The sequence below is a fragment of the Amblyomma maculatum genome, chromosome 4 (genome assembly GCF_055883805.1).
Source record: "Amblyomma maculatum isolate TAMU_Amacu chromosome 4, ASM5588380v1, whole genome shotgun sequence".
In the NCBI taxonomy this organism is placed as follows: domain Eukaryota; kingdom Metazoa; phylum Arthropoda; class Arachnida; order Ixodida; family Ixodidae; genus Amblyomma; species Amblyomma maculatum.
In genome coordinates, this window is record NC_139347.1 from 54,323,112 (window position 1) to 54,335,616 (window position 12,505).

Sequence of the window (12,505 nt, forward strand, 5' to 3'; positions counted from 1 at the left end):
CAGAGAATTGTCCAGTTTTTTTCTACCGATTTCAAATATGCAAAAATCTCTCTTCTAGGGCAGTTAGTTCTAAAGGTATTAGAGAATTATTGCTATTGTCTGCTCAAACAATAGGGAAAAAAATGCTCATCAGAAATTAATATTTAATATACAGATAGATACTATGTGTAAGGAATGCAATGTTGGAAGCAGTTTTAAAATTGAGCTAATAATATAGATTTAGCAGCCCACTGAATTTTGCACTCACAGGCATGGCAACTGTGTAAGGATTTCAAGATAAGATATAAAAGTTTTACAAGTGAAAATTAAAAATGTGCTTCCAGCATTACATTCCTTACACTTTATAGTATCTACCTGTATATTAAAAATAAATTTCTAATGAGCATTTTTTCTCCTATTGTTTAAGCAGATAATAGCAATAATTATCTAATACCTTTAGAACTAATTGCCATAGAAGAGAAATTTTTGTATATTTGAAATCAGCGGAAAAAAACTGAACAATTCTGTGAGGTTCTGTCATATTTGGGCAGTAAATAACAGTCAGTTTTAAGACGGCGCAGGGTGTAGCTGCCCTTCAGGCAAGCATGTTTCGTATTTTCCTTTCTTGTTGCCATAAACGTCTGCCTTTTTAACTGCTCAGATGCAAATGTGAGAGAAAATATGTGCAGTAAGGAGGTTTGCCAGCAACATGGGCAGCCTTTCCAAGCATGCAAGTTTAAGGGGTAACAGGACTCTTGAAGGACCGAAAGTCGTGAAAAAAAAGCGACTTTTTGAAAATGATATGTTAGAAATCTACAACCCATTTCCTAATTTATTCACTCCCTGGGCCATTCAGTCCGCTTTATAAGGTCCAAACGAGCCTAATAAACCCCAGCTCAGTTTATTTTTCTCATTTTCTCAAAACAAATTTTTGATGGTTTGTTAGTTTACAAGAAGGATATCTTCGCATCTAGAGCAGATAAAGGAATAATTTTGATTGCAGCATGCTCCTAGATGATTAATCTATGCAGTGTTGAAAAGAAATTTCTCATTTTAAGCTTACATGCTCCAATTAAGATGGCTCGCAACCACTTTTTTTTTATCGAACAACAAGTTGCAAAATGACTAACATTTCTTTACTACAAATGTGGTTCCTACATTATATACCTTATACTGTATACTCTCTCATCATCATCATCAGCCTGACTATACCCACTGCAGTGCGAAGGCCTCTCCCATATTTCTCCAGTTAACCCGGATTTGTGCTAGCTGCATCCACTTGACCCCTGCGAACTTCTTAACGTCATCCGCCCGCCTAACTTTCTGCCGCCCCCTGCTACGCTTTCCTTCTCTTGGAATCCAGTTTGTTACCCTAAGCAACCATCGGTTATCCTCTCTTCACACTACATGTCCTGCCCATGCCCATTCTTGATGTCCACTAGATTGTCAGCAACTTGAGTTATTTCTCTGACCCACTCTGCACGCTTCCTATCTCTTAATGTTACCCCTACCATTTTTCGTTCCATAGCTCTCTGCATTGTCCTCAACCTAAGCAGAAAGATTTGTAGATTTGTTGAAGGACGGGGGCGATATCGTGCTAGAAAAACTGGCCACCCTGTATACGCAGTGCCTGGTGTCATTGACTGTACTGGAACCATGGAAGAATGCAAACATTATCCTCATTCATAAGAAAGGGGATGCTAAGGACCTTAAAAATTATAGACCGATCAGCTTATTGTCTGTTATGTATAAGGTATTTACTAAGGTAATCGCTAATAGAATCGGGACAGCCTTAGATTGCAATCAGGCAAAGGATCAAACAGGGTTTCGGAAACGGTACTCTACTATCGATCGTATCCATACCATCAACCAGGTGATAGAAAAATGCTCGGAATATAACCTGCCCTTATACATAGCATTCATTGATTACGAAAAAGCATTTAACTCAGTAGAAACCTCGGTGGCGATGCAGGCATTGCGAAATCAGGGGGGTAGACGACCTGTACGTGAAAGTGCTGGAAGATATACATAGTGGCTGCACAGAAACCATAGTTCTGCATAAATAAAGTAACAAAATTCCCATAAAGAAAGGTGTTAGGCAAGGAGACACGATCTCCCCAGTACTATTCACAGCTTGCTTAGAGGAAGTATTCAGAGACTTAGAATGGGAGCAGTTAGGGATAAGGGTAGATGGAGAATACCTCAGTAATCTGAAATTTGCTGATGACATTGCCTTGCTAGTTACTCAGGAGATGAACTGCGAAGAATGATTGGTGACCTAGACAGGAAAAGTAGAAAGGTAGGCTTAAAAATCAATATGCAGAAGGCTAAGGTAATGTTCAACAGCCTCGGGAAGGAACAGCAGTTTACGTTAGGTAGCGAAGCACTGGAAGTAGTAGGCGAATATGTCTACTTAGGACAGGCAGTAACCGCAGATCCGGACCATGAAAAGGAAATAACAAGAAGAATACGATTGGGATGGAGTGCATTTGGCAAGCACTCGCTGATCATGACTAACAGCTTACCGGTATTGCTCAAGAGGAAAGTATACAACAGTTGCATCTTACCTGTGCTCACCTATGGGGCTGAAACGTGGAGGTTAACCAAAAGGGTTCTACTTAAGTATTCTATCTAGCCACATATTAATGATAGTTTCCTGATTAGTGGATTGTTCATTATTGTTCCTTTAAACGAAGGTGTGAAAATGACAAATAATTTGAACTAATTGACATACCGGAACAGTAGTTATATATTTGAAGTCTGCAATAGAAACTGTTAGAAATAACGAAAAATGTTGCAAGAACCTAGGGACTATGATAGCTTAGTTTAATGAATGAAAGGAGCTGTCCGATGGCATGGAGATTGATCGTTTGAAACCTTGTAGCCTTGAAAAATCACGAACATGCCTCTGCGTGTGTTAGTTGGCAGGTACAGCACAAGCAATGTCTCTGTCATTTCGCCACATAGGCGGTAACATAAATCGTGTAGCTTGCTGCAGAAAAGTAACTCACATGTATATGCCACATGAGTCCCATTGATCGCGTGCATATTTTTGTAGTCCATTAGCACAAGACGCTTCACTCCATCATTTAGCCATTGTGAGATGCCTGAACTTTCAAGCGCTGTGCAGCAGGCGCTTGTGGTTCGCTCATATGTGTCGACGGATTGTGTAGCACTACGAGACCAAATGTCACGGCAAAATTGGCAGGAGCTGCCAACCTGACCTGAGTTTTTGAGATCGAAACTGAGCCCACTGGGACCTTTGGATTCCAAGTCAAACATGCAACACCTGGGCTATGCAGGCATGTTCGGAATGCCTGGTTAAAGCAGGGCGTTATCTATATTGAGTGGTCTTTCACGTATTATGGTAGATTACGATTGTGTGCTGATGAATATTTTCGATCCGAAGTGAAAATGGAAGTGCTAGTGTACCTAATTTGCTGATTCGCATATGGCCTAACCATGCTAAATTGCCAGTTACTCTTTTTTTTTATTTATCTCAAAGAACCTACACATTTCCTCATACTAGCTGTTGCTAGAAAGCAGAAAATGCTTAGCCCTGCTGTGAAATGGTGATGTCGCAGGACATTCTATTACTTCTCCAATGAAAGAATTGTGCCTTTACAGATTTTCTTGTTTTGAATGGTTCCTCCGTCTTGACGGGCTTAGCTGTACATGAATCTATTATCACTAAAAAAATTGACACTTATGCTGATTCTGTCTTTCCAGAAAAAAAAATTGCTTAAAAGTGTCGAAAGAAGTACAAAATAATTTTTCTGTAGCATGTGTGTTTGCAAAATTGATGGTGCTCGGTACCAGTTCCCAGCGTGTGTTACTTACGCTTGTGAAGTCAGGTTCTTCTGATTAACATTTTTCTGTAAACTGCTGCATTCTGTACATTAACTTGAACATTAGTGTAGCATGGGACATGGTTAATTAGAGATCATTGAAGGGAGGGGACCTTCTCCTATATTGCACATACTAGTTAGACTGAAGACGGTAATGCTGCAGTTCAGGCATTGCAATGCGCAATTGAGATGTCTACTGTTGTGCATTGAGAAATCGAGCAGAACTTCGTTCGCTTTCATTTTGGTTGCTTGCTGTTGGCACAGCTGGTGCAACAAAATGCTGTTCTGCTGAATGCCCTTCTTAAGCACCAAGGTTGCTGCTGTTATGGCGTCATTACCTCAAACATGCATTCGTCGATTGCTTGCTGCATTTTTCTTCAAATCGTGTTCCTTGTGGCTGCGTTTGCAGGACATCTTGCACCGTCAGAGTTTAATCCTTGCTCAAAGAAACCCAGATGTAAACCCTGGTATGTTGGCTTCATTTTCTTTTTTCCATTTTTCTCTAGTTTTGCTTATTTGTGGCTGAAGGTATCTATTATACTCTCTCATCGGTTCCTTGCTAACTCCTTCAGTTCGGGTACAGCAAGGCGCTCGACTGCTGTGCCCGGGGATGCTGGATCGAATCTCAGCAGGGGTGGCCACTTTTCGATGGAGGGGAAAAGCAAAGCGCTAGTGTGCTGTGCGATGTCAGTGCATGTGAAAGAACCCCAAGTGGTCAACATTTCCGGAACCCTTCACTATGGCGTCCCTATGGCCCGAGTCGCTCTGGGACGTTAAACCGCGTAACCCAAACCAAACCAGTTCATTGCAGCACTATGGAAGCTAAAACCCTCCTCAGCCAATCACGAGAGTGCATTAGGCATGCTCCTCTGAGACTCGTCATCAGCACATTGTTTGCTCACAGCGCATACGACTGTGATTGGAAAACAGTAGTTATAGGCGCTGTCTATGTATTGAACGCTAGAAGAACATTACTAAGTTATAGAATACCATTTTGTGTGATGTTAAGCTGTTTGTCGCATCTGTAAATTTAGTTCAGAGTGCCCAAAAGGATATGTGGCAAAAATTTCAGCCTAATGGCTCCATCTCGTTTTTAGAAGTGAAATCACTCTGTTGATAAAACGACATTCTTTTTGGGCCTCAGAGTGGCAGATCAGTCAGAATAAAAAACAAATTTAAATTGCTGCTTATAGTTGTTTCTGTAGGTGAGGCGAGGCCAGAAGAAAGCCTGATGCACTGTTTATGACCCCTAAACAAACTGAAAAACCCAGTAACGAGGATGGATTTACTCTGAAGCGAGACGTCTTTCCTCAAAACATGCCACCCACCAAACTCGCACACTGTAATCTCGAAAAATAGCTTACCTTGCATAGCCTACATTAAAGCTCGATTTGAAATAGTGTTTGATGATTGCGCACCTAAACTTGTTATACCATACGCCCTTTTTATACTGACATTACATTCCACAGCACTGCCGCGCTCATTGCAGCTTTGGTAGCTCTGTCAGAAACCACTAACACAGAGTATAGTCATATCAGAAGTAAGCAGTGCACGGTGTTGTGATGTGTGTTGATGTTTATGGGTTTGGATATTTGTGGTCTGTATGTGAGCACAAAAGTTACGCTTGGTGAAGTTATTCAGCGGTGCAAAGAGTTCTCAGTGAGGTCAAGCGTGGCATTAAAATTTAGGCTTGTCCCTTTTGGAGAAACTGCAAATTCTCATACAGTCTGATATCTATTGCATTTTTATGTTTAAGTTGTCTAATTTACTCTTTGCACAATTCTTCCTTTTTTGTGTGTGTGTGTGTGTGTGTGTGTGTGTGTGTGTCATACCTGAGGGTGCATTTTGTCCATTGTAGACCTGCCTTCTGAAGTGGACAACTATCATAACATTTGCCCACTGGAACCTAGTTCTTCAAATGGGCCTCCCAAGTCAAGTACCTTTGGGTATGTGACATCTGTCTATAAAGCCACAAACATCAAGAACGGAAACTGCTACTGCCTAAGGAGGGTACATGGTGAGTTCTATGCGGTTGGCATTTGTCTCATCACATACTGTCATGGTTGTCTTTTAGCATTTAGCTTTGTTGGGAAAATTTAATTGGTGCAATAAGTTTGTGGAGTGTTTGCAGGTTATCTTTCAGCTGCCTGAAACGAAGGGTGGATTTCAAACGTTTGCACTGAAGTGCACCCCTGTGTCAGAATTTGGTCTCTCATTAATCATCAAAGCGCAGCAGTGTACTAAGATTTCTAATAATGTTCAAAACCAGGCTTTCCGCACAGCAATTAAGTCTTACAACCTGCAGGCATAGTCAGACATACCGCACCAACCACACCATCTTGGAATGACACTAAAATCTCAGTTTGCACGCACTTCCTATTATTTCACTCTGGACATTCTAGCAAGTCAGGTGTCAACATGTCGTTTAAGTAATGAGCTGACATATTTTAAAATTTTCTTTAAAAGCATCTGCCGTTCCCGTCATCATCGAACTTCGAGTGCTATGTAATTGGACCTTGAAGGTAGCACACCTACTTGTTGTTGGAGGTTTGAAACTGGGACCAAAAACCTCTGTATTTTGAAATGCTGATGAGACTGCCCTTGAGAGGAAAGGCGACAATTTGCTGCTAGCACCCTTATGTATATTTAAGTGACCAAGGAATTACTGTATAGGAATTGTGCGGGCAGAGGATAATTCTTGAATGAACAGGGACATAGTCACCAGTAGGATAAGAGCGCTGTGAGAAGAGACCATGTTCCATGTTGGCATATTTGCTGACAGGAACACCATGCTGTGCAGCATATGATGGCTAATGCTGGGTGCTTTGGCCGATGGCACAAAGCAGGGCACTTATGTTATAGCATTTGAGTGCAAGCTGCTTTCAAGTTCACCACTGCCCTCAGGAGTTGTTACGTGAGTAGAAAAGAACTCCTTGGCAACCTCATCGCCAACTTGGGCCATTATTGGTGCGGTGAAAGCTCACCTCGTAGAGAGGTGTGCGGGCCTCGTAATTATACCTGGTGGCGTGAAATACATGCTGCTCCAGCCTCCTGACATCTGTCTCAAGCTGTTCAAGGCACATGTGGATGGTTGGTGACCGTTGTAATCTCGCACCCACAGGATACGTGTGAAAGCTAGACATTGCTTTGCTGTGTCAGTGGATTACAGAAGCCCGAGGTGCAGTTCTGGTGGACATAGTGCCATATTGGGCAGAAGCTTCTGGAAGCATGTCATCAGCAACAGCCTGTATAGGTTGGAAGACGATGCAATCTTCAAGAGCAGCGACAAAGTCATGGCTGACAACAGCGGCAGCATTGTGGTGATCGTTCTGTAATAAATTCGCAAAAATAATCACTGTCTGCAAAGTTATAAGTGCCTTATGATACTTCAAATAAATTTGCAAGTTATATGGTAGGATGGTTATTTTATTTCAAAGGGTCCCAAGATAAGGGTGAGGGCTTTGGTGCAGGAGTGGGTTATACACACATAAAGATGGTAGTGCAGCTTTTATTGCGATAGCAATACTGCGCCAGGTTTCGAGCCGTCGCGTATCTTCGGCGGACGCCGTTGTTTGACCTTGAACAGCAACCGCTTCAGCTGAGCTCCACCAGCGCGCGGCACTGCCCGCGCGCTGCAGCGGCGCCGCTGCTGCGCTAAACAGATGGTTCGCCGCTGCTTCGGCCTTGCCGTGTTTGCTTTGCTATGCAGGCTGCTAAAGAGAGGTGTTAGCGACAAGCTGCGGCAAGGAAGCGACAACGTGCACAAGAGACAGTGGAAGAATGTGAAGAAAGTAGTGCTAAGCATCGTGCACAAGATGAAGCTCAGCGACTGCGTTCTAGCTCTCGGAGTGCTTCCACCTCGTCGGCTACTGATGAACACATGACTGCGCAGGAATGCCGCAATGCCATCAAGCGAAGACAGCACGCTGAAGAACAGTCGTAACCATTGTGTGTCTTGTGTTACTCTATAGCCAAACTGTCGAACCACACAAGCTACGCCACAAGCGAACACACAAGCGTAGCCATGCGGCCATTGCTAACGCAATTTACCAGGCTTAACCAGAGCTAAGCCACTGCCAATTTTTTATCGATAATTATGCTTTTCATACAGACTGACTGTACTAATGTGCTTTTTGTGAGGCCAATGACCTTCCTCTGTGCTGGGAGCACACTTCAGATGACAGTGCCCAGCACTTTCATACCATGTTGTCTTGAAAGTAAAGCTTGTTAATGCTACTTTTGACTGTGTCCGAAAATGCCAGTATGTTTTGTTGAAGACAGGCAATATCATTGCTTGTAGGCCATCACCAAAACCATCTGTGTTTGCCTGGTGGCCGACGAGAGCGTCGTAGCTTTTAACAGTGTTTAGCTGTATCAGCCTGCTTACAGCAGTTGTGCTTACAGCAAAGCCAACAGATACCATGCATGCACACTCATTCGTTGAGATAGATGAATTAATACTGAAATTTTGTGGTTGAATGGTTTGACTGCTCTTTGCTGACAGGTTTCCGGCTCAGCAGCACGAAGTGCATGTCAGTGGTTGATCTCTGGAAAAAACTGCAGCACTCCAATTTGGTTCACTTGCGGGAGGTGTTCACCACCAAGGCATTTGGAGACCATTGTAAGTCTGGGCTTCTCGAGAAGTGTGCTGTTCGCTTTCACATCTAGATTCTTTCAACCAGTGTTCTGTGCCACACCTACGTACTGCTGTATGCTCCGTCAGAATTGAGGTTAGACTTCCTTTTTGTCTCCGAGCCATTGCTGCCCTAGTGGCACAGCGAACCAGAGTAAAAAAAGAAGTGGTAAAAAAAGTAAAAAAAAGAAGCGGCACAGCACAGGCACGCCTTCCACTCCCCATGCTTATGTAAGCAGTCAGCATGCTGGAATCCACTCACAGTGCTGTTTCGTCGGCATGTAACATCCAGGTCACATACTGAGAGATGATTCAAACTGGAGTGCTCTAAAACCTACTCTAAGAACGCATGCAGAGGAAGCGCCGCAGGCTGCAGAAAATGTTGCGAAGGTGCCCGCCCATAGAGCAAGCCGATGTGGATGGTGGCATGCTGCCGACTGGTCCTTCGATCAAGCTGTGATGCCAGGTTATGTTGTCAGACGACTTTTTCTTGTGTGCTCTTCGCCTAGAGCCCACCCATGTGCGAATTACTGAGTGTCCGACAGATATACATGGGAATTGGCTAGGACTGCTCTCCTAATTCGAATTATACGAATTCCAAATTAATGGCAGTCCAATTAATGAAGTTTTACTTTAATTTTACTAAACGTGAGCTACATTTATTGGATAAAGGATTCTTTTCTGTCCCTATACTTTGGCGTTGATTTGAGGCCTTCAGTATGTGCACTTTTGTAAAGCTCTTGAGTAGCTGCGTAAAATGGAACAAATGCTAATTGTTGCTAATCGATGAAATGCATATTTATCAGATTTAGCGACACTAACGAAACTTTTATTTTCGCTTTTGAATGTGGGTACGTTGGCTAGCATAATTTGCAATTAGTGACTTTTTGCTTTGATTCATTGATTGGTCAATAAAGTAAACTGTGAGTGGCAGTGACAAAATTTCTGGTGATGGACTTGTTGTCAACTTGATGCTGAAAGTGACTGTGCTTCTTTGTGCAGCCATCGTATTTGTGTACGACTACCATGCTGGCTCGGACACCCTGTTGAATCAGTACTTCATCAGCCAGCCATCTGTGCAGCCACTGAATGGTTACTGCCCATCCATGTATCCACAGCCTTCCAATGGGCTGACCAGGCCATTTTCTCATGCCAAAGCTGGTAAGGGTAGGCATTCTATCCTGACAGATGTGTGACCGGTGTTGAGATGTTTTTAGACCGTTAGCTCTACTGCTACCATTCCCGAAGATCAAATGACACTGGGATTTGACCTTTAATGAAGGACTGCAGACGCTAGTCGCATACGCTATCGCCATGGCTGAGGTGTACAAAATATTGATGTCCAGCCTAATTCAACTATGGCAAACAAAATGCCGACCTTCAAATTTGGCCTTAGCCCCCCCCACACACACACACACGCACACAAAACAAAAATTTGGACCTTTGCCAATTTGGACCAAAATCGATGTCCATCCTAAATCGGATATGACAAACACGATGATGACCTCCAAATTGGCCTGATCCACCACCTGGATTGATTTAGACTGAAATTGATGTCCAACCTAATTAGACTATAACGAACACAATGATGACCTTCAAATTTGACTAATACCTCTGTCACACGAGCAGGTTTAATGTCATACGATGCATCGAATGTCATTCGGTTTCTTTCGGTGCTACACGGTAAAATATAATGTCATTCGCAAATGGTGGCAGTTACGATCAGCTATAAATAACTACTGCACTTAAAGAACTTCAGTGTGCATAAAAGGCGTTTAAAATCACTGTGTAACATTTTAAAGCTGATCAAAACATTTCTGTACGATAATTCAAGCGAAAAACATTACTTTTGAATGTGCTGTAGCACTTTAGCCATAAAAATTCAAGCCAAGTATCGAGTCACCACAAATTCGATAATGTAAACAATATGGCGGAACACAATGGAATGTAGATACACTGTGCGGAGATCCACGGAAACACGTAGAGCACGCAGTTGACTTCCAAGCTGTGAAGCGCTCAGTGACAACTTTAAATAGTTCCGAGATAAACATATGGGGAGATGCGGCAACCAAGGAACACAAAGCCCAAAACGATTGTGAATCGCTGCCATGACTGGACCATTACTGTGACAGAGTAATGCCGTTCCGCGAGAGCCTCCAGTGCGAATAATTTTACACCTAAATTAACAGGTTTCAAAACAAAACTTTAGAAATATTATTTTTAAATTTCACTGTGCGCAGAATATGTTGTTGCGTTACTTGTTTCTGCTGTGTATCTGGCGTCAAGAGTACACATTCGGTTCGCGATTGAATGCGAATGAGTTTCCCAATGAAGAATGTCATTAAGTTCGAATGGCATTAAGTTTTCTCGTGTAGCAGGGGAATAAGGACATTAGATGCTAATGTCATTTGATACGAATGAGATTAAATTTGCTCGTGTGACAAGGGCATTAGTTGATTTGGACTAAAATTGTACTATACACAGTGTGTAAAAATTGTCATTAGTGACAATTTATGCAACCCTGTATTCCACCCTTCTTCCCACATTACTGAGTAACTCAGAGCTATTCCTCGATATTCAGGTTGGACAACTGGCAATTAATTGCATACTTTTTTTATTTGGATCCTAGCTGTGGATCTTTGTGTTGCTGCAATATATAGCTGTTTTAAAAGTAAATCCATGTAGCGAAGCAGATTTTAACCTCAGTTTAAGTTGTATTTATTCTTTTCACTGTATTGACCTTTGACCATGTTACAAAGATTTTCTTCATGTATAAAAACATGAAAGGGGAGGAGGAAACAGATAGTGATCCCATTAGTCCCCATGGAATCTGAACAATGATAAAACTGCATACAGTGAAGCAAGATCTGCCTTAAGCTGACTTTTATATTTTTAGAAGTGTGTGAGTATGAAAATTTTAGTAGTAAAATGAATTTGAGGGATAAAAGTATGTTTTGAATTGAACATACTCAAATTATTTAGAATACATCCAAATAATTTTGAATATCAGTACAGCTAATTCGAACTAAAGGCAAGCAATTTTGCACAAAATACAGCTCTGGAAGTGAGCTGAGATATTGAAAACAAATCGTTCTCACCCGTTGTATAATTTAAGGCACAAGGGAGAGGAAGGATATAGTAAGGGTAATAATAAACTTTATTTTCTCTCTTTCGCTTTATTTTGTCGACTGGTGCCTTGCTTGTAGTTCTTTGCATAACAGTTGCATTTGGTAAAGTAAGCTTTAAAAGTTATATGTTCACAGTTTGATTTAGTTGACAAGGTTAGCATACTCAATGTTGTCGTGAAGCATTGCAAGGTGTTCAGGTAACCTCGGCATTAAAGGAGTGATGCCAGCTGTCAATTATTGGAGGGGCATGATACAAGGTTTTGTTGTAAAATGCAACAAGGCATCTTACAAGATGGACGAAAGAACAACAGTCTGAGCTGCAATGAGAGCTGGACCATCCCTTCCACGCTCCTTCACGGTGCTTGAAGACAATGTGCCGTTGTTTAACACCACTCCCACATTCGGAGTTTACAGCTGCGTATAGAACTCAGAGTCCTGGCGAACTAAAGGAAAACAAAGGCAAGAGAAAGAAACCGTGTCATTCGGTGTCCCAGACTGCAGGAGTGTGGTTGCATGGATTTGGTTTCAAGTCCAGTTCTTCATCCCCCCCCCCCCCTTTCTTCTTCAGTCTTAGAAGTGCAGTCTAGGTTCTAACACAGAAATTCTGAGCGATCAGTGTGGTAGCCATGAAACAACCACGGCAGCTTGCGTGAGTCGCTGCTGCTGTAAAACGAGTGGATCATAGCCAGCCAGGTTCAAACTTAAGAATTTGTCGCGCGATGCTGCTCTTTTGAGAGCTGTGGCGGCTGTCAATGGCCTTCAGGGCATTTATTTTATCCAATGTCCAGGGTTACTATGCATGGCCTTTGCTGCATGCTGTTAGTCTACCCTGTATGGAAAATGCAAGTTAACTTCAGTTAGAAGTTCAAGACACTGCCTCTTGCAAATGTTGCGATGTTTCACAATGAGTTAGGTGA

The 12,505-nt window shown here is 42.3% G+C and overlaps 1 protein-coding gene across 4 annotated transcripts in view; it reads left to right on the top strand.

Moving 5' to 3' along the window:
• Positions 1–12,505, top strand: part of PAN3 (Poly(A) specific ribonuclease subunit PAN3) — a 40,695-nt gene that overhangs the window by 8,125 nt on the left and 20,065 nt on the right. For all 4 annotated transcript variants that reach the window (XM_084601524.1, XM_084601523.1, XM_084601525.1 and 1 more), the window contains 4 exons: positions 4,237–4,294; positions 5,686–5,844; positions 8,332–8,448; positions 9,463–9,621. In XM_084601524.1, coding sequence (XP_084457650.1) covers positions 4,237–4,294; positions 5,686–5,844; positions 8,332–8,448; positions 9,463–9,621 — 493 coding nt within the window. The remainder of the gene's footprint in view (positions 1–4,236; positions 4,295–5,685; positions 5,845–8,331; positions 8,449–9,462; positions 9,622–12,505) is intronic.